Raw genomic sequence first — 25,652 nt, forward strand, 5'->3', positions numbered from 1 at the left:
TGGAAATTCAAACTTTAATTAAAATTTGTAAAAAAATAAATCAGATATTGTTCAGGAAGTGTCGATATTCAACCGTTTCCAAGCGAATTTATCCCGATAATCCCGTTCTAAATCCGCTTCTAATCCGATTTGTATTTTTCACCAGGTAAAATTCGACCGAGTCTGTCACGACTGCGTCCCGATTCTTCCGAATGTAATCCGACAGAGATCAGATAGTGACAAGACAGTTAGTCTGTTTCCCGGCCGTTATTGAAATTCTTGATATTTGTATATTTCCGAAGGCATACTATATGTTTTACGGAGGGGACCAACCTACAAGACAGTGAACCGACGCTGAAGGAAGTTATCCGTTCGAAAACTGTCGGCATACTTTGGATGAGCAGGTACTATCGGAACGTAATCCTATCACGGTCCGCTCTATCGCATTGCAAACGGCTTTGTCTGGTATCAGTCGTATTGTATTCTGTAATTGTCGGGACTCTGATGTGGGTATCATGGATGAATTTAGAATTTATAACGGGACTGTTTCGGAACGGTTTCGGCAAAAACGGTTCGCAATCGCCAAGATCTGGATGCAATCTGGACTCAATCGGCAGAAAAACAGCAATGAAAAATTTCTCCAGATCATTCCCGTTCCACAGGACACCGTCCCGAATACACAGAACATTGTTAGGAATTCGATCCGATACAGCAGAATCTGTCACGACAGAGGCACGATTGTAATCCGACTAGACAAAATCGGCTGAGTTTCCCCGAATGTTACGGGACGCACCTAATGCGGGGTTCACACATTGCCGATTATTGCTCCCGTTTGAGATAAGACAGCGATACGACACGAAAAGTGAAAAAGTCGGATTAGTATCCTCAATTATCTGGAATGTCCTATTATTGTCTGAACGCAATCGTTTTAGTTCGTAACAGATTCCTACTGGTCAGGAAGGGTCCGAATAGTTCGGCAAAGCACCCCGACAGTTAGGTGCGTCCCGTAACATTCGGGGAAACCCAGCCGATTTTTTCTAGTCGGATTACAATCGTGCCTATGTCGTGACAGATTCTGCTGTATCGGATCGAATTCCTAACAATGTTCTGTGTATTCGGGACGGTGTCCTGTGGAACGGGAATGATCTGGAGAAGTCCCGACAATAACAGAATACAATACGACTGAGACCAGACAAAGCCGTTTGCAATGCGATAGAGCCGACCGTGATAGGATTACGTTCCGACAGTACCCGATCATCCCGATTATGCCGACAGTTTTCGAACGGATAACTTCCGTCAGCGTCGGTTCACTGTCTTGTCACTATCTGATCTCTGTCGGATTACATTCGGTGGAATCGGGACGCAGTCGTGACAGACTCGGTCGAATTTTACCTGGCGAAAGATACAAATCGAATTTCCATCCACGATTCACAGGATCTTGATCAGACTTTTGACAAAATTTAATCGGGAATGGTCCTGTCAAGGACGGCAGTACAAATCGTGAATGTGTGACCCCAGCTTAACTGTCGGGGTGCTTTGCCGAACTATTCAGACCCTTCCCGACCAGTAGGAATCTGTTACGAACTAAAACGACTGCGTTCAGACAATAATAGGACATTCCAGATAATTGAGGATACTAATCCGACTTTTTCACTTTTCGTGTCGTATCGCTGTCTGATCTCAAACGGGAGCAATAATCGGCAATGTGTGAACCCCGCATTACTGTTGGTGCATTCCAAATGTTTTTGTATGCATTCATCATTCATTAAGAATTCACATTGTTGGTCAGGCTTGTTAATACACCTGCCCTATTTACTTACTAGTAATTAAGAGCAATATCTGATCTCATTTATAATCGGAAAATTTTTATTCTAAAAATGCTTAATTATAATTAAAATATCTTTTATTTGTTTTTTATAACTATTAGCATTTACCTTTCCTTAGTGTTGGTTCCGCATGCACGATTAGAAGAATACATTTTTTCTCATTGGTTCAATTTTAATGTATTTTAATTTAAACATATTTATTTATAGTGGATTAAGAAACAAGCTTTGCAACTTATATCAATCCCTTTCAACTTTTCAGGTGCGAATACTGCCTTGTAGCGGCATTAGCCTGTTCTTTTTCGAAATCTACAAGGGTGTCTTTTACGTGCAAGAGATATGGCTCTCTCTTAACACGGGTCAGCCATTTATCGTCTCCTTCCGACGGACTATTATCGTTTCCTCATGACCATACTTGCAAATGGTGTCAAGGGAGAGCCGAAAATTCAGTCCCTGAAATTTTCATCCCGGAACGGGAATTGAACCAGGAACCTTTTTGTTAGTAGTCAATGATGAATTTTATATTTTACCTGACTTGTCCAGTTTAATCGGTCCTACTGGTAAGTCTACTTAGTAAAGTTTTCCTTTCAAATCACCATATTTGTACGGTTATTATTATAATCAGTTTTCTCTGAATAGATCATAATTTTATTGAGTTGACGCGTCGATCGACTTAAATTTATAATTCTTGAAATATTTTATAGTTTTTTTTTTGTTTTTTTTTTAGATAATACAATAAACAATGAAGCAGTGCCCTTAGTATTGTTTTGGTGTAATTGTTGAACTTTAAGACTATTTACCTGATTGTCATAAAATAAGCAACACAACGGGTGCCAAATGTGGAGCGGGATCCTGATACCCTTTCGGAGCACCTGTGATCAGCCATAGTTTTTTGGTGGGGTTCGTGTTGCTTATTCTTTAGTTTTCTATGTTGTGTCATGTGTTCTATTGTTTGTCTGTTTGTCGTCTTTCATTTTTAACCAGGTGTTGCAAGTTTATTTTCGATTTATGATTTTGATTGTCCCTCTGGTATCTTTCGTCCCTAAAAAAGGGAAAGAGAAACAAAATTGAATTTCCTCACTTAACGTAAGTTTATTGTGACTGACACTGTTGTACTATCTGTACATAAGTTAATACATAGAGATTAAAAGAAATTTCTTCTACCATATGTTTTATTAATAAAATTTAAAAGGTCTTCTGCATTGAAAACCAAAGTTATAATACGTTCAACCGACTAATATATAAAAAAGAAGATGTGGTATGATTTCCAATGAGTCAACTCTCCACAAGAGACCAAAATGACATCAAAATTAACAACTTTAGGTCACCGTACGGCCGTCAACAATGAACAAAGCTCATATTGCATAGTCAGCTATAAAACACCCCGAAATGACAATGAGTCTGTATAAGCGACATGCTTACCTATTTCAACGTATCGGACAATTCATGTTTGCATCATACCTTAATTTGGTAAAAATCATATATAAATCGTACTATTGTGTTCGGTTCGGCCAATTTTACGCACAATAGGTGAACTTTGAATAATAGGAACAAATACAAGTTATAACATAATTCCTATTCATATCTCGGACACCAGTCCTATAAATTTATCTAAGATGTACTATTTAGATATATATCTGATCGTGAGGTTAATTGTGACAACATGTGTTGATTGTTTGTATCCTATTCTTTTTTGTTGTTGTTATAAAACAATTTAAAAAAAAAGAAAGCTGTAAGTTTTAAAAAAAAATCAAGATCAGGTATTCCGTGCATAGGCGGATGCAGGGGAACCTGAGGTGCCCGCCCCCTCCCCTTTTCATGGGAAAAATGGTTGATTATATAGCAAATCACTAAAGCATAACTGAAGCGGACCCCCTGAGGTCAGTCAGTGGGCTCCCCCTTATGAAAAGTTCTGGATCCGCCACTGCAACATAATATATATAATCGGAGTTGTCTCCCTTTCACCGTTAATTTCAAAGCTATTTAAAATAGCGCATTCCACGAGCGAGAGTTTACACTCTCTTATATCTGAAAATACGAAAAGGCATACAGGTATATGTTGAATGATATACAGTTAACAGTTTTTCCTATTCTCGTACTAATTTGTGAATATAGTGTACAAGAGTAATACTGAACAAGAGGCTCTCAAGAGCCTGAATCGCTCACCTTAATTTTTTTGGTTAAATCTCTAATCAATGATTATTTTGGCTTTTCAATTTATTTAAATGTTCTTTGAATCGTCCTATTTTCTTCAAAAGCAAACAAAAATCATTTTCTCCTATGTTCTATTTTAGCCATAGGAGCTATGTTTCTGACATACAAGGAAATGAAATATAAAATTTATACTAGATACTCTGAAACTCATTTAGCCTAAGTTTGGCTGAAATTGATACAGCAGTTTCAAAGGAGAAGATTTTTTAAAGTAAGTCAACATGATGAACACATTGTGAAAAAAGTCTTTAAAGGGCAATAACTCCTTAAGGGGTCAATTGAAAATTTTGGTCAAATTGACTTATTTGTAGATCTTACTTTGCTTAACATTTTTGCTATCAACAGTTTATCTGTATCTATAATAATATTCAAGATAATAACCAAAAACTGCAAAATTTCTTTAAAATCATCAATTCAGGGGCATTATACCTGAAAAACCAGTTACCCAATTCGGCTGAAAATTTCAGGACAGGTAGACCTTGACCTAATAAATACTTTAACTTCTTGTCTTATTTGCTCTAAATGCTGGAGATTTTGAGATATAAGCCAAAAACTGCATTTTACCCTGTGTTCTATTTTTAGCCATGACGGCCATGTTTTTTGACGAAATAAAAAATAAAGCACAAACTTTATTTTATACACCCTACTGATCATCCAGTTGAAGTTTGGTTGAATTTGGTTTAGTAGTTTTAGAGGAGAAGATTTTTTAAAGTTAGCAAATATGATGAACAAATTGTGAAAAATTGTCATTAAAGGACAATAACCCCTTAAGGGGTCAATTGACAATTTTGGTCATATTAACTTATTTGTAGATCTTACTTTGCTGATCATTTTTGCTGTTTACAGTTTATCTTTATCTATAATAATATTCAAGATAATGACCAAAAACTGCAAAATTTCCTTTAAATTACCAATTAAGTGGCAGCAACCCAACAATGGTTTGTTTGATTCATCTGAAAATTTCAGGGCTGATAGATCTTGACCTAATGAACATTTTTCCCCCAGTCAGATTTGCTCTAAATGCTTTCGTTTTTGAGATATAAGCCAAAAACTGCATTTGACCCCTATGTTCTATTTTAAGTAACGGCGGCCATGTTTTTTGACGGATCAAAAATCGAAGCACACTCTTTGTGCAGGATAATCTAAGGAACAATCATGCTAAGTTTCATCCAAATCCATTCAGTAGTTTCAGAGGAGAAGATTTTTAAAAGTTAGCAAATGTGATGAACAAATTGTGAAAAATTGTCATTAAAGGACAATAACCCCTTAAGGGGTCAATTGACAATTTTGTTCATATTAACTTATTTGTAGATCTTACTTTGCTGATCATTTTTGCTGTTTACAGTTTATCTTTATCTATAATAATATTCAAGATAATGACCAAAAACTGCAAAATTTCCTTAAATTTACCAATTAAGTGGCAGCAACCCAACAATGATTTGTTTGATTCATCTGAAAATTTCAGGGCTGATAGATCTTGACCTAATGAACATTTTTACCCCATGTCAGATTTGCTCTAAATGCTTTCGTTTTTGAGATATAAGCCAAAAACTGCATTTGACCCCTATGTTCTATTTTAAGTAACGGCGGCCATGTTTTTTGACGGATCAAAAATCGAAGCACACACTTTGTGCAGGATAATCTAAGGAACAATCATGCTAAGTTTCATTCAAATCCATTCAGCAGTTTCAGAGGAGAAGATGTTTGAAAAATTGTTAACGACGACAGACGAAGACGACGACGTCGACGACGACGGATGCCAAGTGATGAGAAAAGCTCACATGGCCTTTTAGGCCAGGTGAGCTAAAAATGAGATTTTGAACATATTCATTCTGAAAAGGATAGAGTTGAGGAAAGATTAGGACACAGGTTCAGTAATTTAGGTTAATATATACATGTAGGTTAACGTTGTAACGGTTTTTTTTCTAACATTTAGGCATATTAAAATACCTAGAATATTTTATTACCAGATCGTTTAAAGAAGTAATTTAGGGTTTATTTAATTTGATTGCCATTAAAAAGATTAAGGGCTTTTGCTAATATTTGTGAGAATACCAAACATGATGTATTTTGTCTAATTGATAACTCAGTTTTTTTTTAAATTGAATGCTCGGTGTCGTGTGTATGTGTGTGTGTGCCATTATCTATGAAGAAAAGCAGTTTGAAAACTTTTACCTGGAAAGTTCATCGAGGTTATGACAAGTGAAACAAAAATATCGCAGTGTGATAAATTTGTCGTATCTAGAATCCCTAGTATGAAGCAGATCAACAGAGTGTCAACAGAGTTTTTACAAACGAACGGACCGACGGACAGACAAAGGGATTATAAGTAGCGTTGTATTACTCTTACCCTTATAAGCATTGCTTAGGAAAGGTAATTACTCGGGGGAAAAAAAGCTGTCGAGGGAAGAGAAAAGTTCGACGTGTCGACAAAAACAATTTTAAGGCGACATGAAAGTTATCCAAGGCGAGATACGGTATTGCAAGATGCAGAATGGTTTGTTAGAACACCACAGCTGTCTTATGTGGAACTCTGAAATTACTTTATGTTGTTTTACTATTACTTGATGATATTTTGTCTTTACTTAATATGGTTTTGACATTACGTAATGATGTTTTGATATAACACAATATGGACTAGTCATTACTTAATAATGTTTCGGTATAACACGATATGGTTTACACATCAACTCAAGTAGTGCAAAATCGTCAAATTTTGAAACATCATTACGTAATGTTAATACCATATAAAGAATAGGCAAATCATCATTACGAAATAATAAAACCACATCATGTAATGAAACAGTTACATAACGTTAAGTCACATTCATATCAAGTAATGTTAAAACCACATTGACTAATGACACAACCACATCGAGTAATGACAAAACCATATTGAGTAATGACAAAACTATATCAAGTCAATACGAAATCATAACGTGTAATATCGAAACATCATTAAGTAATGTCAAAACCATATTAAGTAAAGAGAAAATATCATCAAGTAATAGTAAAACAACATAAAGTAATATCAGAGTTCCACATAAGACAGATGTGGCGTTCCATAATATGAGGTTGTTATTTCTTAAACGTTTATGTCAACGAAGCGTGATTTGATTCTAAGATTATTGGACCCGCCCCTTATACTACTTTTAGTGTTTTAAATTTAGAAATTGACTGTCACATGGCAATGTTGTAATGGATTAGCTCTTATCCCAAACCAAAACATTACCATAACAGGTGAACTATGCCCGGCAGGGATTTGGTAATGCCATCTTTACATGTTTTTCCTGTTACACTGCCTTAAATATTGGAGCAAAGTAAGGCATAAGCGACAATCAAAGCTGAATGAAGCAGCATATTTGATTTGGTAAGAATCCGTGTATCTGCTTACAGGAGGTCCCAAAGTAAAGAATCAGCTAGCTCTAAAATTACTTTTTGTATTAGTTTTTGATAAATGCATTTGAATTTCTTTCAATCAAAAGAAAACATAGGATACTTTTTTCCAAACCAAGTGTAATACATCAAAAGCAAGAAATCATAATTTAGATTATTTAAAATAACTTTTAGAAAGATTCATCCAATTATTAATATACATTTCTATTGTTTTCTATAATTAGAGTTCAATTTCTGTTATTTTAATTCGGGTAGCTATCAGACTGTATCTGCTTCGTGATAATCCAGACTACAACAAAGCTGTATATATAAGAAAACCGTGGTTCTAAAGTGGTAGATAAGTAGCAGGGCCGGATCTAGAAATTTAAAACAAGTGGTTCCAGAATAAAAGAAAAAAATCAATTGTTGTCTATTTTGCTAATATTCACCATTTTTTCTATTTTTTTTCGAAAAAAAAAGGGAGGATCCAATCACAGACCCCCGCCATTGTTACAGTCACTGAATACATTATTTGTAGCTTTTAAATCTGTAGTACATGGCTTGCATGATCTTCAGGCCGAGTATTACTTACGATATTGACTTTCTTGTGATCAACTGAAATTGATGCACAGAATTCCATAAGTGATACCCTGACCTTTTGACATTTAAGTGAGTTTTTATCATGTTCTTTTCTGGGTCATAATTTGTTTTCAAATTTTTTATAGATAATATATCAGTATTTTTCAGTTTATCTTTTATCCTCGTTATATCTAACAATTATTATGTTTCAAGTCATATAATCATGAGACAAACGTTTAAATTATTATACTCGTTTATTCTAAATTAAACTTGATGCACAAACGTGTTTTGGTTGTGAAAAGGTAAAGCTTTCCACTACTTACCTATAACCATACCGAAACAGCCAAATCGAACTGCGAAGTCTTAAACATGTTAAAAGACTAAGAAAAACATTTTTTAAGACTTTTCCAGTTTGTACAGTCCAATTTTCAGATCAAAGTCCTTGCTGTAATGTATATCAGTTGAGTATGTAGAGGTCTCAATCACCTAACCGTCTTGGTATACAATGTCAAAAGGACTCGTCCAATCTTAATTTACCGCATGGCCTGTAATTTGAAAAATGGACTGATAAGGTTTTTAAATATTGACGATTTTATCATGTAAGAACGAAAGAATATCAAATCTTGCATGGCCTTAAATATTCTGAAACCGTGGTAACATTTGTTTTTAATCAAGATCATTGATCAATTCAGCTCTTCTCTTTGTAAGTCCAGCAAACAACTCAACTATACACGAGAGTTCCCAGTTTGTGTTGCGGTAAATTGCTCCGATAACCAGACTTTTTTAATCTCCTTTAAAACATTCTCAACACACACTAATGCATTTATCGACTTTTCAACATGTCGACCTTAACACTTGTCAACTGGTGACTTTTACACTCGTAGACCTTTCATATATCAACCTTTCTTGTGTCAATCTATTGATCTGTTAGTTGTCAACTTACGTACATATAAACTGATTTACCTCTTAAGTTAAACCGATTTACTCCTATGTTCTTCCGATGGAACAACACAACCGTTTCTCCTACTTGACCGACCTTATGAGGTATTCAAGCAGTTGGATAGAACGCCGACCCTGCAGACCTATTTGTATTGTGGATAGTGAGGTAGATAACTTCCCTCAGTTCCGAGAAGACTGATAAAAGGAATTGAAAATATTGATTTTCAAATACAAAAAACATTTTGGTAAACATAAAAATTATGTAAATGTGTTATTTTCAAATTTTTGTTCACATTTAACTTTCGTTCAACTAAATAAATGTCTATGTTTTTAATGAGGGCACATTTTTTTAAAAGGGAGGGGTGAATGGATAAATTTGGTTTATTTCTGAATTATTTTGGATTGATCCTATTTTGTCCTAGCCTTTTAACACCATTTTTCGATATTCCGAATCATTTTAGTTTTTTTATTCTGTCTTTTTACTTTGTATATACTCTTACAAAATGTGTTTTACCATACATTCGAGGGTTCTGTCTGTGTATTTTAAATTTGATCTAGGCCCCTCCAACATGTATATGATTGAACAATAAAGAACGATATGTTTAACGCGTAAACTTGTTTAATTTGTGATTTTTAATCATTTGCACTGGGGGTGCAGAGATTTTGATGCGGGTATATTTTTTTTAAATAAGCTAATGGGCAAAATGTAAACCTTTTTTTAATTCAATGTGCTTGTCAACTGTGAAATCAATTTCATTTATTGAAAATCAGGGCCAGGTGATTCTTCATTTTAAATTTCCTCCTCACCTCCATACCCTCTAAATACGAATGGTGCATAACTGATACATCAAATTTATTTTAGAAATAAAAGTATATCATACCTATCCCACCGAAATCTGAAATGCTGAAGCCTGCGAAGGAAAACAACCACAATTTTATATTAATTCCGTATAATTGTAAACGTTAAAAGTCTATCTTTCATATAAACTAGAACACACTCGCGGGCATTTAAAGCTTAGTTGAAAGTATGTAAATTGTTGTAAGGATAATTTTGTAAAACATTTTATGTCTGGAAAATTTCAGAAAAGATATCAAAATTCATAAGTACTTGGAAACAGTTTTAGACCTCTCCCTTGCTCCCAAAGTCCGTTATTTTTTTTCTGTTAAATTCCATGATTTCCGCGTTTCTGTATATTATGAACATACCTATACTATAATTAAAGTGTATTTACTATCAAATATCAAATTCAAGTTTCTTCTTTTAGGCGATCACCGCTATGTCATATAGAGATTTATTGTCCTGTCCCCGAGTACTCTATAGAAATTTATGTGCATGTTAAAATCCGGAAGTCTTGTTTGACTTAAAAGCAGAAACGTGGGCATTTCAAGCTTGGTTGAAAATATGTTAACTATTTTAGGATGAATTTTTCTAAACTATTATATGTTTGGAGAATTTAAGAAATGATATCAAAAATCATATAGGTACATGGAGATAGGACAATATTTATAAGCCCTCTCTCTTTATTTCAAAGTTCGTTATCATTTTGTTTTCTGTTATATTCCATTATTTTCGCGTTTCTGTATACTACCTGTACTATGAACAAACGTATCTATATTATAAATATTAAAATGTACTTAATTTTCTATTAACTATTAATTCTTAGTTTCTTCTCCATGGCAATCACTGCTATATTATACAGACAGTCTTTTTATATTATAGTAATATACTAATCAAAATAGTTTATATGCAAGTTTAAACCGAGGTAAAATAGTAGTGGTTCTTACGATATAAAAACCACGATATGGACAACGCTCTGATTGGCTTATTTATTTTTCATTTTTGTTATCAATCATGCGAGTGGTTCTCAATGTTAAAACCGGAAGTCATATCTGCCTTAAAAGTCGGTTTGAATACGGAATCAATATCCGGACGCCTTTATTTCCTTTTCTCCCAAAATAATCCAAAATGAATAGTCATAAGAATAGATGACAAATGCGACTATTAACGGTACTTATAGGACACAGAAGCATGATGATTAATTTGTTATGAGAGGAAGAGAAGTGACACACAAAATGAGGTCTTCTCGTTTAATAATATAGATGAAACAATCTTTCGCTACTGTTTGAACAAAGGAAAAATTGAAATAAGCGCAAACTTTATTTACTGAATTCGATTTTTCTGGGTTAGTTTAATTAATGAAGACAAAATATAACAATACAGATATTTCAAGAAAATGAAAAGGTAATCTGACACAATGAAAATATAATTCAAAATAGAATGTATATGGTTGTGTCAGATTACATTTTCGTTTCTTTTGAAATTTATATATTTTGAACTGAAAGAATAAATGTTAAATTCGCCACTGGTAAAGATTCCAGCTTAGTCAAATTGGTGCGACCCCCTTTTTGAATCGTCATCTAAACAGAACGTCGTCAGGTCTTCTTTCCAAAACAAAGGCTGGATGAATGCGCATATGGCCAAGTCAGTTATTGGGTCGCCTCCACAGTTTGGTTGGGAAGAAAGGAAATTTTATCCTGAGCCGGTCTTGTTTGAAGGTCAAATGTCTTCTGACTTCCTTCAAGATTTGGTGTGTAAGTGCAAAGAAACATCAGTCTCCATATTGAATACATATACACATGGAAACAAATTTGCAACACCTCGACTTTTAAAAATCAGCCTCTTATTTTGGATAGAATATGAAAAAAAATATGTTTTATCTAACCAAAATTTTTTAAACAAAGTAAAATGTTTTTTGTACAAAAACAATGCGTTTTACAACTTTTACTGTAGTCGAACTTAATAATGTCAGATATTTCAAAATTATTCTTTAGATGATTGTTCACATCATGGTTGATCGTTATACGCCAAAGAATTAGTACTTTGTGCGCAGCCTTCATTCAAACGGATAACCACATCTTAACGTCTTCTGATTCCTGCCATCAATCGACTAATTTGTTGCTAAGGTGGCAGCAATCATTCCTGACGAAAAGTATTGTTTATGTCATGACGTGTTTGAACTGGTGTGTCCATTCATGCACTTTATGCCCAATAGTGTCCAATATATGCTCAATATGGTTCAAATTCGGGCTACAATCGAGCCAAGGACGATAAACCGAATTTCATTTGAACAATGGTTCTTCCTCCACGATGCTTATTTCCAACTTTAGCGAGCTCTGCACTACATTGGATACGGGCAACAGTGTGTCTGTTCGTAAGCAAAGTTCTCCGAAATGGTCTTATCGCACGTTAACCAGTAGCAATGAGCCGATCTCGAACAGTTCGTGTTTAAAGGCTCCTATATGGTCATCACTCTCTTTTTAGGATTGTATTGTTTGCATTGGATTTCCCTCTGACCAACCTTCATTAAATTTGATTTTCCCTACCAGATATTATAGGGGGTCTTCTTGATCTCGGAAGGTCTTTAAAATCGTGTGTTGCCTGATTTTTATTCTCAAAACGACTAATAGTGGAATGGTGATGACCAACAATACGTGCATATGTCACAGCGACATACCGGCTTCTCTCATGCTGATTATCTGCCATCTTGCTGCAGATATGAGTTGTTTATGACCAATTACAAGGTGCCAATCACATAACTTTATAAACTTGGTTATTTAAAGTGTTGAAAATAATGAGGATAAAAACATCTGTTTTATTGTTTACTAGTACAGTAGCTGTATGTGCAGATAAGAACTTATCGAGTCGATATTTATTGATTAAAAATGTGATATTTAAATAATGTGTAATTAGTTCTATTTCAACAAATTATATCACAAAAAAATAAAGAGTGTTTTTTTAATTTGAATTTCAATTTGGTGTTGCAATACTTTTTTCCATGTGTATATTTGGTATTTGAAATCGAAACAGAGGTAATCTTTACGTAAATACGACTTACGCAATTGCATTTCAAAGGCTTACAATGATGACACGGAAATCATAATTAAGGGATTACAACCTATTTATACGTGTTGAATGTAGCGTGATAACGCTTGTTATAGTATAATTTTTTTTTTTCAAACTGATATTTTTCAGACAAAAATAACAAGGAATATTTATTATAATACACGATACTTGAGACTGTTGTTATTCAGTGTGGGTAATAGTTTGGGTAAATTCAAGATAAATCAGAGTTAAAATTTAACGAGAAACATAATATGTTTAAGTCAAATATCAGTTTATTTTCCTGTTTTGATCATGATTATAGTTAAAGATAATTTCGAGTAAAGCATTGAGTTGAACTAGTTTTTATGCGTAAAACATCGAATTGAACGAGTAGTTGGAAGTATCTTTTGAGACACAAATGAGAAAAATATGTCATCTTGAAAAACGTCTCAAATCAATATGAATATGTTGAATTGAGACAACCATAGATTAAAAAAAAATAACATTTAAAAAAGTTAAAATTAACAATCATTCTTGAATTTTTTTTTTTTTTTTTAATTTGATTAGTTATTAAGCTTGTTTAGCGATATTTGACGAGAATTGCGTTTTTTCGAGATAACACACATTGATATAAAATGCACATGCCTGTATGCATTTCTTGAATGTTTGACACAGGATGGTAATTTCGAAGCGAAGAAAAACTATAAAAGTAAGTTCAAGTATCAAATTTTTAGAATTCTTAGTACCATAAATTGTAATGCACGGAAGGAACTGAAACACAATCTATTTCTTGCGAACAGAAGCAGTTGATTTCAGTGCTCTGTTTTCTCAAACACCTCTCCCTAGTTTTCCGTGTTGCAGATTTTGAGGCTTCATATGCAAATTTCTGGATAGAAAACTACTTAAGACCACTTCTTCCCGTATCATTTATATAACAAACTGAATGCATAACATAGAATATAACCAAATACCAGCTTCTTACTTAACATGAGTTGGTTTAAAAGCTAGTTTTTTGTTATCAATGTATACAGTGTCGCTCGGGGTGTCAGATCTCAAGGGGTATAGGCTTTTAATAAAGAATAGGAGAAATTTCATATAGATTGGTATTATAACTTGAAAGTAAATCTGGGGGTCATTGTGTGTGCGTGAAGATTGTTCACACCCGTTTAAAACTAGACATAGTCTCCAATATATCTGTTTAGATGGACATTTAGTTTTACTAGGGAAAATGGATATTTTCCGAAAATCTTTGTTTCTTTAAGTTCTACATGTATGTAAGAAACGTTCAAGAATATTTTTTATCAATAAAATACTATCGTCAATTTAATGGATTTTTTAACCCGAACATTCTTTTAAAATGATTTTGGAAGTAACAAAATATTCCTGTAAAACCGTAAACTGCCAGTAAAGCAAATACTGAAAGTATTCCTCTCGCTTTTTTAGATATGATATCTAAAATTTGTTTTTTTGGGAGAAAAAAATATATGGTTATATAACATACAATTTCTGCATTAACTAGGACCAGCATTGAGAAACTTAAAAACAAACCTTTTTAAGACAGTGAAACTTTTAAATTCACACAAACAATATTTTCAATTGATGCATACTTTCTTAATTATGAACTTTTAGTTCTGGGTGTTATCTAAGTTGTGTTTTCATACATATGTTATGTTATTCGAGACAAAGTCTAGAGTGATTGAAAAAGAAGCAGTATTTTTCATAATTTACGTCTCGTTAATGTTTGTTTCCGGAAGTTATATGTGGAAAACTGGTTTTAAATTATGTCTTTTTTACGTAGCAATATGGTGTGTGTTTCAAATTCATATCAAATCATGAGATAAACTAATCATTACTGGCAAAGTTCACCTTAAGTATTATTCAGATGTTTTGTTACGTCTTATAAGGAGCCGGAAGCGAAACATCACTGTTACGGAAATACCTATTTCACACTATAATATAAATGAGCTTAGCAAAAAATATTCAATTCTACCAGGCTTGTAATTGTGTATGCCAGACCCGCGTCCCGTTAGAACAAAACTCATCAGTATAATAACAATGACAGGTAGGTAACAACTAATGTATAATTTTCTTCAAATCTTTAAAATGCAGTTGTACATTTATAACTCAGTATAGTTTCCAAACGTAACTGATTAGCAAAAGGGATGATTATATATCGATGAATGAATATGTCTAGCCAACGAGTGTACGTTCGCAGTTTAGGTATATTCATACTTGAGTTGAAATTGATCTTAATTGAGTACAATTCCAATTTTGCTTGGATTTGAAGCTAAAGTTAAAGTGCAGGTGTAACATGTGTAAGTTGAACTATTATTTACTATGAGTTCTAGTCACCAGGCTCATTGAGACATCGGGTTGACATCTTTAAGTGATCCGAATGTCTTTAATTTTTATATTTTTTTCGAATTTCACTTCAGATTACGACTTAAAGTTGGAAAACAAGAGATTTTAGAAAATTATTATACTAAATATGCACCGACAAATGATTTAAAAAAACCCATAATAAAATCGAAACAAACCGGAATAAATTGACTTCCTGAAACTAGCCTCCACGCGGCGGAAATTGCCTAGCCAATACACAATGATACATTAAACATCCAATGAAATGCTCTCGATTAGTAATATTTCATTATAAATAGAATTTACCAAGCATGAATTGAAACGAATATTTGACTGTATTTAAATTTCAAACCGTCCAAAGAAGATAGCGCGATGTCCTCGTTTTTATAAAACTTTACAAATTATTAAATTGCTGGTCCTTTGTTCGCGCATCTTATCTTTATTTTGTTTATGTTTATATATATTCTATTTCATCTAGAGCCCCTATTTTTTATGTAAAAATATAAGGCTTTATTGAAATAAAATTAGATATTATATTAAAAAAAAAGGAAGTGAATCATGTTCGTTATTTGCATAACATTGAAATGTAAGAATTTGTTACAAATTGTCTTTTATCATGTTCATCTGCATTGAACGGGTATACCTTTAAGATGTTTAAGAAGTATCAAGGACAAAAACATATAAGATAAATTAAATGATAAATATCAATTGAAAACCGAAATGCATCTAATAATATGCAACGTTTTCCTATCTAACTAAATGGTCGTTTGATAAATCTGGTTGCAAATTTATTTGCTGTAACTCATATAAAATCCTTTTATCTGATGAGAAAGGTAAATATATAGGCTTCCTTACTGGAGGTGTGATAAGTTAATTAATGCACTAAATTTTCTACTTGACAACAGTTTTGTACTTTATAGCAATAAAGTTTATCGACAGAGTGTAGGTATTCCTATGGGCATATAAGTTGCCCCTTTAATAGCAGACTTGTTCCTTCTTTCCTGTCATGAATCACAGTTTATGACCAAACACAGTAAAGCACTGTCTAAAATGCTCTTCAACTTCGTAATTGGTTGGTCGATAAATATTTTGATATGAGCGTCACTGATGAGTCTTATGTAGACGAAACGCGCGTCTGGCGTACAAAGTTATAATTCTTGTACCTTTGATCATATGTTGATAACTATTTTTTTTAATTGATGAACCCAACAACACTTGCCGTTATCTTAATAATTGTTTTCCGTGAAATAATCAAGAATTCTCTAACTTTACTTCTGAAATTTACCCAAATGAACATACTTTGAATGATTCTAATATCAGCAGCAGTAAATTCTTCTCCTAGATTTAGATATTTCCGTATTACACCTGAATTTCTACACAAAACTTTACAAAAAAGGGATAATTTTTCTACTCGATTGTTAATTTTTCCTTTTCGGATGGTGATGTTCTTTGGCACCGTCTTTCGTTGTTTTTATATCACAACTTGTACGCTATGTTCGTGTCTGTCCTGACGTTTTGGATTTAAATAAGCGTAATCTATGTAGTACTACTTGTAAATTATAAAGTCAGATATTCCGTTACCACAAATTACTTAAAACCTTTACTAAATGTTTTCTTAGATTCAACGATTTGGTCTGCATGTTTGGCTGTACCTGTAGAAAACTGATTTCAAACGGAATAGATCATCTTAAATGTACGGTGATGTTGTAAACCGAGCCTAGAAATTTAGATACGATCCGGGTAAAATTATTAATCTTTAAAATCCTCCAAAGATTAAATTATTCTGAAAGGATACCTATTCAACACTGTAATTAAATCTTTGAATATTGTTTTAATGTGTTTACATATTTATTTTGTTACCAGTAAAATAAAAACATACTAAATAGTACACATATGTACTTTCATAATACTACAAAGTGTCGATACCTATAGTTAGGCATTGCACAGGATCATGTTTTTCTTTAACTATTGATGACGTCTGTACACTAAATCAGATGTTGTATGCGTACTGATTGATATTTTAGTCTTAGATACATGATTTTTTTTTGTAAGTTGTTATTGGCTTTGAACTAGCTGCTGCCAGTAACTGCTGCTTCTCTCAGAGTGTCTTTTTGTTTGGAATATATAAATACCCGTCCAAGTCCACTCTGTGTTTTTGTTAGATGTATTTCTTGTTGTATCCATCTGATGAGTAAATATATAAAAAAGAAGATGTGGTATGATTGCCAATGAGACAACTGTCCACAAGAGACCAAAACGACACAGACACCAACAACTATAGGTCACCGTACGGCCTTCAACAATGAGCAAAGCCCATACCTCATAGTCAGCTATAAAAGGCCCGATAAAACAAAGTAAAACAATTCGAAACGAGAAAACTAACGGTCTTATTTATATAAAAAAAAACTCGGGACAGGCACATACTAGCATTTTTCAACTGATTTTTATAGTTTCTTCTTATGCTGTACTGGTACACCACAAGACCGGGTAAGGGGAGGGTTTGGCGCCTGTTTAACCCCGCCACAATCTTTATGTGCCTGTTGTTCAGTGGTTGCCGTTGGTTCATATCTATCATATTCTGTTTTCGTAAATTGTTTTGTTTAAAATTAGGCCGTTAGTTTTCTCAATTGGATTATGTCATATTTTTCATGTCGGGGCGATTTATAGCCGACCATACGGTATGAGTTTTTCTCATTGTTGAAAGTCGTACGGTTGCCTATAATTGCTTACATCCCCTTCAATTGAACTTTGGTTGATATTTGTCTCATTGGAAATCATATCAAGTCTACTTATTTTATAAAGTCATAAGAACTGCATACTTGTCGTATGATACCACGAATAATGTCTCTTCGAATACGCGTTTCATAGATGATAGCGGATATGTTCATAATGTCGTTACTACAATCCAGTCACCTTTTGTAGAATGTGACCTACCGAAATAGACTTATTTCCGGATTTGTACAAACATGAGTAACACGACGGGTGCACATATGGAACAGGATATGCTTACCCTTCCGAAGCACCTGAGATCACCCCCAGTTTTTGTGGAGTTCTAGTTGCTCAGTCTTTAGTGTTTCTATTTTGTGTTCTATTGTTTGTCTGTTTGTCTTTTTCTTTTTAACCATGGCGTGTTCAGTTTATTTTCGACTTATGAGTTTGAATATCCCTTTGGTATCTTTCGCCCCTTTTTCTAAAACTTTTTTTGTGTTTACTCCAAGACAACGTCGTGCCATTAACTTTCATCTATATTCTTTAAGTCTTTACGCTCGACCAATACACAGTTAATCCATGTCTGCAGATATATTAAAGAAGTGTCTCGTGTTCAATAAGTAACAAAAGCTTTTTTTTACACCTTTAAAACAACTTAATTCGCCATTGCGTGTACTTTGTTAGTTAAGTTTAGTTAACAGCTGTAGTTGGTAGAATATGTCATTTAATTACATTTAACAATTAGCCAAAGAGTTACATCTGAAGATCAATAATGTGCGTTTACCTTTCAAAGATAAACAACATTTATTGATTTAATTTGAAATTTGAAATTTGAAAAGCAGCTTTAATATCTGTTGATATATGAATACTACCTTTCTCATTTCAAAGTACCAAAAGGTTTACATTTTTAAAAATAATATTGGAATAGTTACAATATTTCCTTATTAAACAAACCCGGGACTGTCATAACATTGCCAAACATGTGGAAAACCAATGACATTAAAGTCATATGAAACCTCAAATTAAAAATAAATGATGCATATGTTTGGATAGTTTTCATTATAAAACTTATGTACATATACTTTTTTTCTGAAGAAAATTCTTTGATTTGTCCACATTTAGAAGAAGTTGACTTTTTTAATTGCTTGCTTTCAGGAAGCAATTCGCCGACATAATTTCCGTATACGTGTGACCTTAGCGTGACCCCTCTCGTAAAAATCCGGTTATTACAATACGCATGGATCTTTTATTGAACTTAACTATTATCTGATTGTACATGTTATACACGTGCTCAATATCCATGCCTCTTGTTTGATTGTTTACTATAAGGTGACAATCGGTAAACTACGGCTTCAAAACACGACAAATAATTAGCTGCCATAGTTTCACAACATAACAGACAGAGAGGAAAAACAATTGACAGTTATACGATATGTTTGCGTAAAAATGATATAATCGTGCACAGAATATTAAGTTTATGATTTATAAACATTGGTTCACGAATTGAATACACATTTGTTTTCACCAGTCACTGGTTTCATATGATTAAAACCTTTTTCTCAAAACCAAATAAAATTTCAAAAGCCGTCAAGAGTTGAATTTGCATAAAAGAGTCACGAAAAAATTCCAACTGCATCAAAACAATAACATTAATAATGAAAGAAGGATTTTGCGTTTACATAATCAATTGAATGTTGCATGCACACTTGATACTAGTCTAGTGTTACATTACAGGACTGTCAAAAATATGTGTTGTTTCTTTTAAATACGCTTAGAAAATGACAAACCATTACCTATTTTTCATTTGTAGTTGAGTTAATTTACACTACAATATATCAGATTTAAGAGTACGCATTGTATATTAAAAGAAAATATTGAAGACAAATAAGTTTGAGCTAGTTTAAAAACTTCACACCATTAAACACGCAATGTTTTTTTTTGTCTATTTGTAATAAAGCTTATTGAGATTATCTATTTTTAAACATTATTTCGGCCTTGTTGTAATAAAGGGCTGTGGCTTTTATTACATCAATACTTAATAACGTAGTAAATGTTTTGTTTTATTATAATAATATTATTCATTGGAAATCAATAACAATATCCAACTACAAAAAAAGTACATTTAGTATTCGTAATTTGATTGATCGCGTTTTACGTGAAAAAAAGGAAACGAAAACCTATGTTACGGATATACTTCGGAACAATAAAAATGGTTGAAGTATTGCATACATGTAGGTATTATATTTAGTTTTACGTGGAAATAGCAATGAAATATTATGCTACGAACCATTTTTTACAATTAAAATCATTAAAATATTCATTTTTGTGGGTAATAGAAACTCAAAAATGTCATGTCGTTGATTTGAAAATATATCTGGAATTTGCTTATGTGTTGTTTTTTTTCTTCTATGAAACAGGACTTTAAGAAAAATGTTTGTTACGGAAATACCCATGATTGCGGAAGTACTAATGACTATTTCAAAAAAAGTGAAGGAAAAGAGTCTTTAATAATAAGGAATCAAAATAAAAACAAAACAGAAACATATTTTTATATTTTTCCCTTCTGTAACTTACATAATAAGCATTATTGAGATGTTAAGTTGGAAAATTTTTTTGACAGGTTACCTTTCTCTTATAATTTGCTAAATAATCTTCAGTTGTTTACATGTATATTTGATACGTTATGTCTTTGCATTGGTAAATATCTATGTCATATTAAGGTTACTGCAGACAATCATATTTGTTCCTTAGCATTTTCTTGCCTAATAAGTTGTCGTTTTAAGTTTTAAAATCACACCACTGTCGTTTTGAAACAGCATACAAAGAAATCGATCCTTCTGACATTTAAATATCCTTTACAAATAAACCACCGTAGATTAAGAAACAAAATCTAAATGTCGAACCGTACTACGGCAATATAAGGCAGTCATTTTAGATGTAAGTATTAGTATGCCTGTTTTTACGAAATCTTAACTGATTGCAAATTTTAATTTAGATGATAGGCGTGTCACACGTAACACTACGATTGGATTCTCATTTCAAGTGAAATAATCAACATGTACATACAGTGTGCAATAACTCTAATGTTCGTTTAAAATATTTTTTTGTTTCTTATACTTGTAATCACTTTTTTGTTCTGATTACAGATCACATCACACAAAATTTATCAACAGAACTATATAGGTACATGTGTCAAAGTATAGTAGGAACTGAAGATAATGTTAAACAAATCAGGTTAATGAACGCTATCAGGGATGATTTGTCAATTCACAAAAATGAGATTAGTATAACAAGTGGAAGTTATGGGGAAGGACTTGATATGCGAGGCAGTGATTTGGATGTTATGTATGTCGTACAAAATATAAAGGTTTATGATGTGAAGCCCCGTTTAAATCCAATTTCAGCATATCTGCTAATGGATACAGACAATGTAAAACCTGGATTTACTCAGTTGAGACTAGACAGTAGGTGTACTTCTTATCACAACTGTGTACAACTAGGTGATAAGTATTATCTATCTAGCTCATTATGGAAAGAAGACATCCTGACCAAAAATATGGACTATACAATTCATGGACTATGTGTATCTGACAAAGATGGATTATATGACTTTGCCGAATGTTTACATTGTAAATCGTGGATATCATCTGCAGTGCAATGGATAACGAGATCTACCAACTCATGGCCGAGTAATAATGTCAAACAAAGTATCATCAAACACGGTGTCCTTTTTGTACCAATTAGGACTAAGGGGTCGACAAAAGAGGATTTAGAATGGAGAATATCATTTTCAATCAGTGAAAAAATGTTAGTACATACCTTTACTCACACCCAACTATGTTGTTATGCTCTGATAAAAATTCTTTTAAAAGATGTAATAGCTACTGACTCTGTAAAGAATTGCTCTGCTCTTATTTCCTCAAAACAATTATTTTCTGGATCTCTGAAGAACTACCACTATCCTCATGGAAACCTAACAAACTTATACCTCGTTTTATGCAATGTTTTGACAGACTCATTTATTGCGTTGTGTATTCAGTTTTTGCGCATTACTTCATTCCAGAGAACAATATGTTTGAGAATAAAATTGAGGGCCGTGCTCGTAAAACATGTAAAATACTTTTAGAAAAACTGTATACATTGCATAGTTATGGTTGGCGATGCGTTTTGTTTTCAGATCAAGTATCCACTTTTTGTGCATCAATGCAGTATTTCAACATAGAACGGAACCCATTGTATATAAATGATGTTGAGAAAACAACGAGTTCTACCTTACTGCAATTGGCAAATAATTCTTTTCGAGGGGTTTTCAAAATATTGCATAGTTCCTCATTAATTAGAAAAATACAAAAAACAGTTTAGTGCAAAAAATCTTCCATGAAATACATATATACATATTACATGTCAATAATGAGTGCAGTGCCTGCCCAGTCTATTCAACTTAACAGTGCATACAGTAATAATAAAAACCAATACCAACAGTACAAATTCTGTCTTAGTACTCTGCTAAAGAATATCTATCATGACGCTGTATCTGGGTGGCTAATGTTAGCTTCGTTCTTCTATAAAACAAAGCAATATACTAGAGTTGTACGAATTATAAGGGATTGTATATCGAAATGTACCTTTGAAAAACTCTACCCTTACATAAAACTGTTGGACATTCATCATCGACTGTTCAAACTGAAATCACTTCAGATGAAGAGTATTGTTCATTTGTGGAAATATGTTCTTGTAGATGATATAAGATTTGAAGTAAACTCTCTATTAATACCAGATGAACTACTGTTAGAAGTAGATTACAACCCGCTTAGAATTCCATCTTCAGTTTATGCCTGTTTTCTTTGTTTTCTTTGTCATTATAATTTAAATGATGCCAGACAATGACAGGATGCCCTCCAAGTTCTACAACTTGTTACAGAATACAATTATTTAAATGCAGATATGGACGCAAAAGCAGCAGCCTATAATCTTCTTGGTGTTGCTTTACAGACTGTAGGTGAAACTAATACCGCACGACAAGCGTACTTACTATCTGCTAAATTACATATAGATCCAACCGACAATCCTGCCGTAAAGAGACTTTTTTTTTGGACTAATTTGACTCTGTTCATAAATTTTCACTTAAGTTATTATTTCAATATTGCATGTACACGTGATACTGGCGAGTGATACGTAATTACATAGAATTCCAATCATTCATTGTCGTTAATTTCATAAAAGCTGCATTTCAAATTTAGTTTAAACACTGGGTTTCTTTTTTTACAAAAAATGGACAAATTACAATTGAAGATTACAAAACATGAATTCGGAAACTTTAACAACGTTTATAAATCCGTCCCCCGTAACAAGATGATATCGTGAACAGAGTAGAGCAAAACACGCTACAATATGATTTTCAAACTACATATTGTTTTCTGTGGTTTACACGTTAAACACAGAAATCAGTGTGACCAAAAGGTGTAGTCAACTCACTTTCAATTGTGATCTTGGCTAAGAAATATTATATGTGTATGATTGGATACCGCAAACTGAAGTTCAATTTCCACCTTAAAATTAAAAAATATGCAGTTTTATGAAAAAATCAAATCTTTCCTTAGGCATTCCCGTTGGGAACCAACTGTGCTGCTCTTCCTGTCAACATTTTCTTCATTTATCTGAGGATGGTTGCTATTGATGTAGAATGAATAGAAGCTAGAATTAACATTAAACCTGCTAATAGATGATGAACTTTCACCAAATAATTCAAAGTTTGGTGACTATGTTGAACGCCTGCATCCCTTTGAACTGAAAATAAAGAATGAAGCAGATACCGCTGTATCGTGTGTATATGTCTCATATATTGACTAACTTCTTGAAGTTGTCTTATAGGGTCAGTGGCTCGACAAATCGGTCCTGCATCCCATATTGTGAACATTTCAATACTTTGTATGAACATTCAAGAGGCGAATGCATATTGGATATCTATCTTCGAACTGACACGATATTCCAGGGCTTGCATTTCATTTAACATTTTCTTGATAGAGGGCTGCTACTTATACAAGTATATAAGTTTTCAATATCTCAGTTGGTCCGGAAGGGTAAGCATATCATGCTCCATATGTGGCACGTTTTGTTGCTCATATTATTACAAACCCAGTAAATAGTCTTATTCGGTAAATCACATTCGTGGAAATTGAACGGGATTGCAGTTATGAAGGAAATCATAAGAGGAAAAACAACCCAGGGCGTATCGTAATATTGGGAGATATATACACCGTATGCACGTGTTGCTGGAATGTTGCTTTATAGGAAAAACCACAATTTGCTCTTTTGCTGTAAAGTTTTATTTTAAACCGACCCTCTCTGTCAATTTCTATATTTTATTCAAGATATGAGGCATACTTTAACTGTATCTGTTGTATCCTTTATCTTTAGTTCACTGGATAAATGAGGTCAACATAGTTGCCGAAATTTAATTATTTAGGGAGAGAAATTTATCTATATATGAATGTGAAATTAAAGGATATTACTCACTTCTTTTCTTTATTACCTTGAAGCTTTTATATGAAGTCTGCCTCGTGAGAATAAAGGTACAAGTCGGCAGGAAAGGATACACAGTTGGTTCCCATTGGAATGCAGATATATTGTTAAAAACAAGCCCTTTAACCGTAAAAAGTATGTTTTCAAACAAGAAATTAAGTATCTTGATAATGTCAGTTGCAGGGAATTTGTTGTTTGAATCAGAGTGGTTCTTTACAAAGTAGTAGTTATCCTTCCCTAAGACAATCTATTTTTTTATCCCACAAAGCGGCGATTTTTTGCACGGTCTGCACATACTTGATATAGGTAGATAATGAAAGATCAAAGTTTTAAATTTCGCGACTATTTACATTCGTTTTATTTTTCCGCTAGCGCACGTCACGAAAATTATTTGGTTTACAGTGTATGTTTGTTTTTACTTATTTCGGTTGCTCTTTCTTGACCGATTACTAGGATGTCTTTCCACAGGAAAAGTAACCTGCATAAAAATTATATAATCCGGAGGCAAAAGTCGTTAATATGAAAATAGTCTATTGGTGAAGAAAGAGGTATTAGTTGGTCACGTTAACACATCCTAACTAGGTACATTTTAATACAATAAGTATTATTAAATAGAGCCTTTAATATCGTGTGTGATTTTTGTTTTAATTGCAATGAGTTGAATTTGTCTAACACCATTGTAATTAGAACTACTTTCAGTTGTTATTTCTAATTTAATTTGTATTCGAAAATAAGAATCTTGATTTTTCCATACCTTTCTATTGACAAGATAATCATATTCCCTTGACAATTGATACACAAATCTGATTCCAATTTTAAATGTAGTTTCATATTAACCTTTTGTTTACTGGAAGTGACACATTTATTGGTGTTTTATCACCGGTTTTTAAGTAATTCAATATTTTTACTTTAAATTCTTTTGAAATTTTAAAGTAAATGAGGAAATAATACCACAATGGGGAGATTGTTACATTTTAAAATGGAAAACAATGATATTTAATTGAATAAACGGCTACAAACATTAACATTTACAGATGTGAAATGACTTAAAGGAAAAATGAAATTTTGTTTTGTATACTAGTGTTATATCTTTTTACATGCTATATTATTACAATTATTTGAAATGTATCAAATTTCGATAGCGCTTTACTGAATTTTCCTTCAACAGAACCGTTAAAAACTTGATATTGAAACAAGGATCATTGTTTAAATGTTAAGATTCGTTCAGAGCTACAAACTAACGCAAATCATGCAAGATACAGCTCATTTTAAAG

The 25,652-nt window shown here is 33.0% G+C and overlaps 1 protein-coding gene across 1 annotated transcript; it reads left to right on the plus strand.

Annotated features, from left to right (window-relative positions):
• Positions 1–14,798: 14,798 nt before the first annotated feature.
• On the plus strand, positions 14,799–24,525 carry LOC143042255 (uncharacterized). Its single transcript, XM_076214519.1, has 2 exons — positions 14,799–14,851; positions 21,003–24,525. The coding sequence occupies exons 1-2, from the start codon at positions 14,845–14,847 to the stop codon at positions 21,980–21,982; spliced, it is 987 nt and encodes a 328-aa protein (XP_076070634.1). The 5' UTR covers positions 14,799–14,844; the 3' UTR covers positions 21,983–24,525.
• The last annotated feature ends 1,127 nt before the right edge of the window (positions 24,526–25,652 follow it).

This window comes from Mytilus galloprovincialis, chromosome 8 (assembly GCF_965363235.1).
Source record: "Mytilus galloprovincialis chromosome 8, xbMytGall1.hap1.1, whole genome shotgun sequence".
In the NCBI taxonomy this organism is placed as follows: domain Eukaryota; kingdom Metazoa; phylum Mollusca; class Bivalvia; order Mytilida; family Mytilidae; genus Mytilus; species Mytilus galloprovincialis.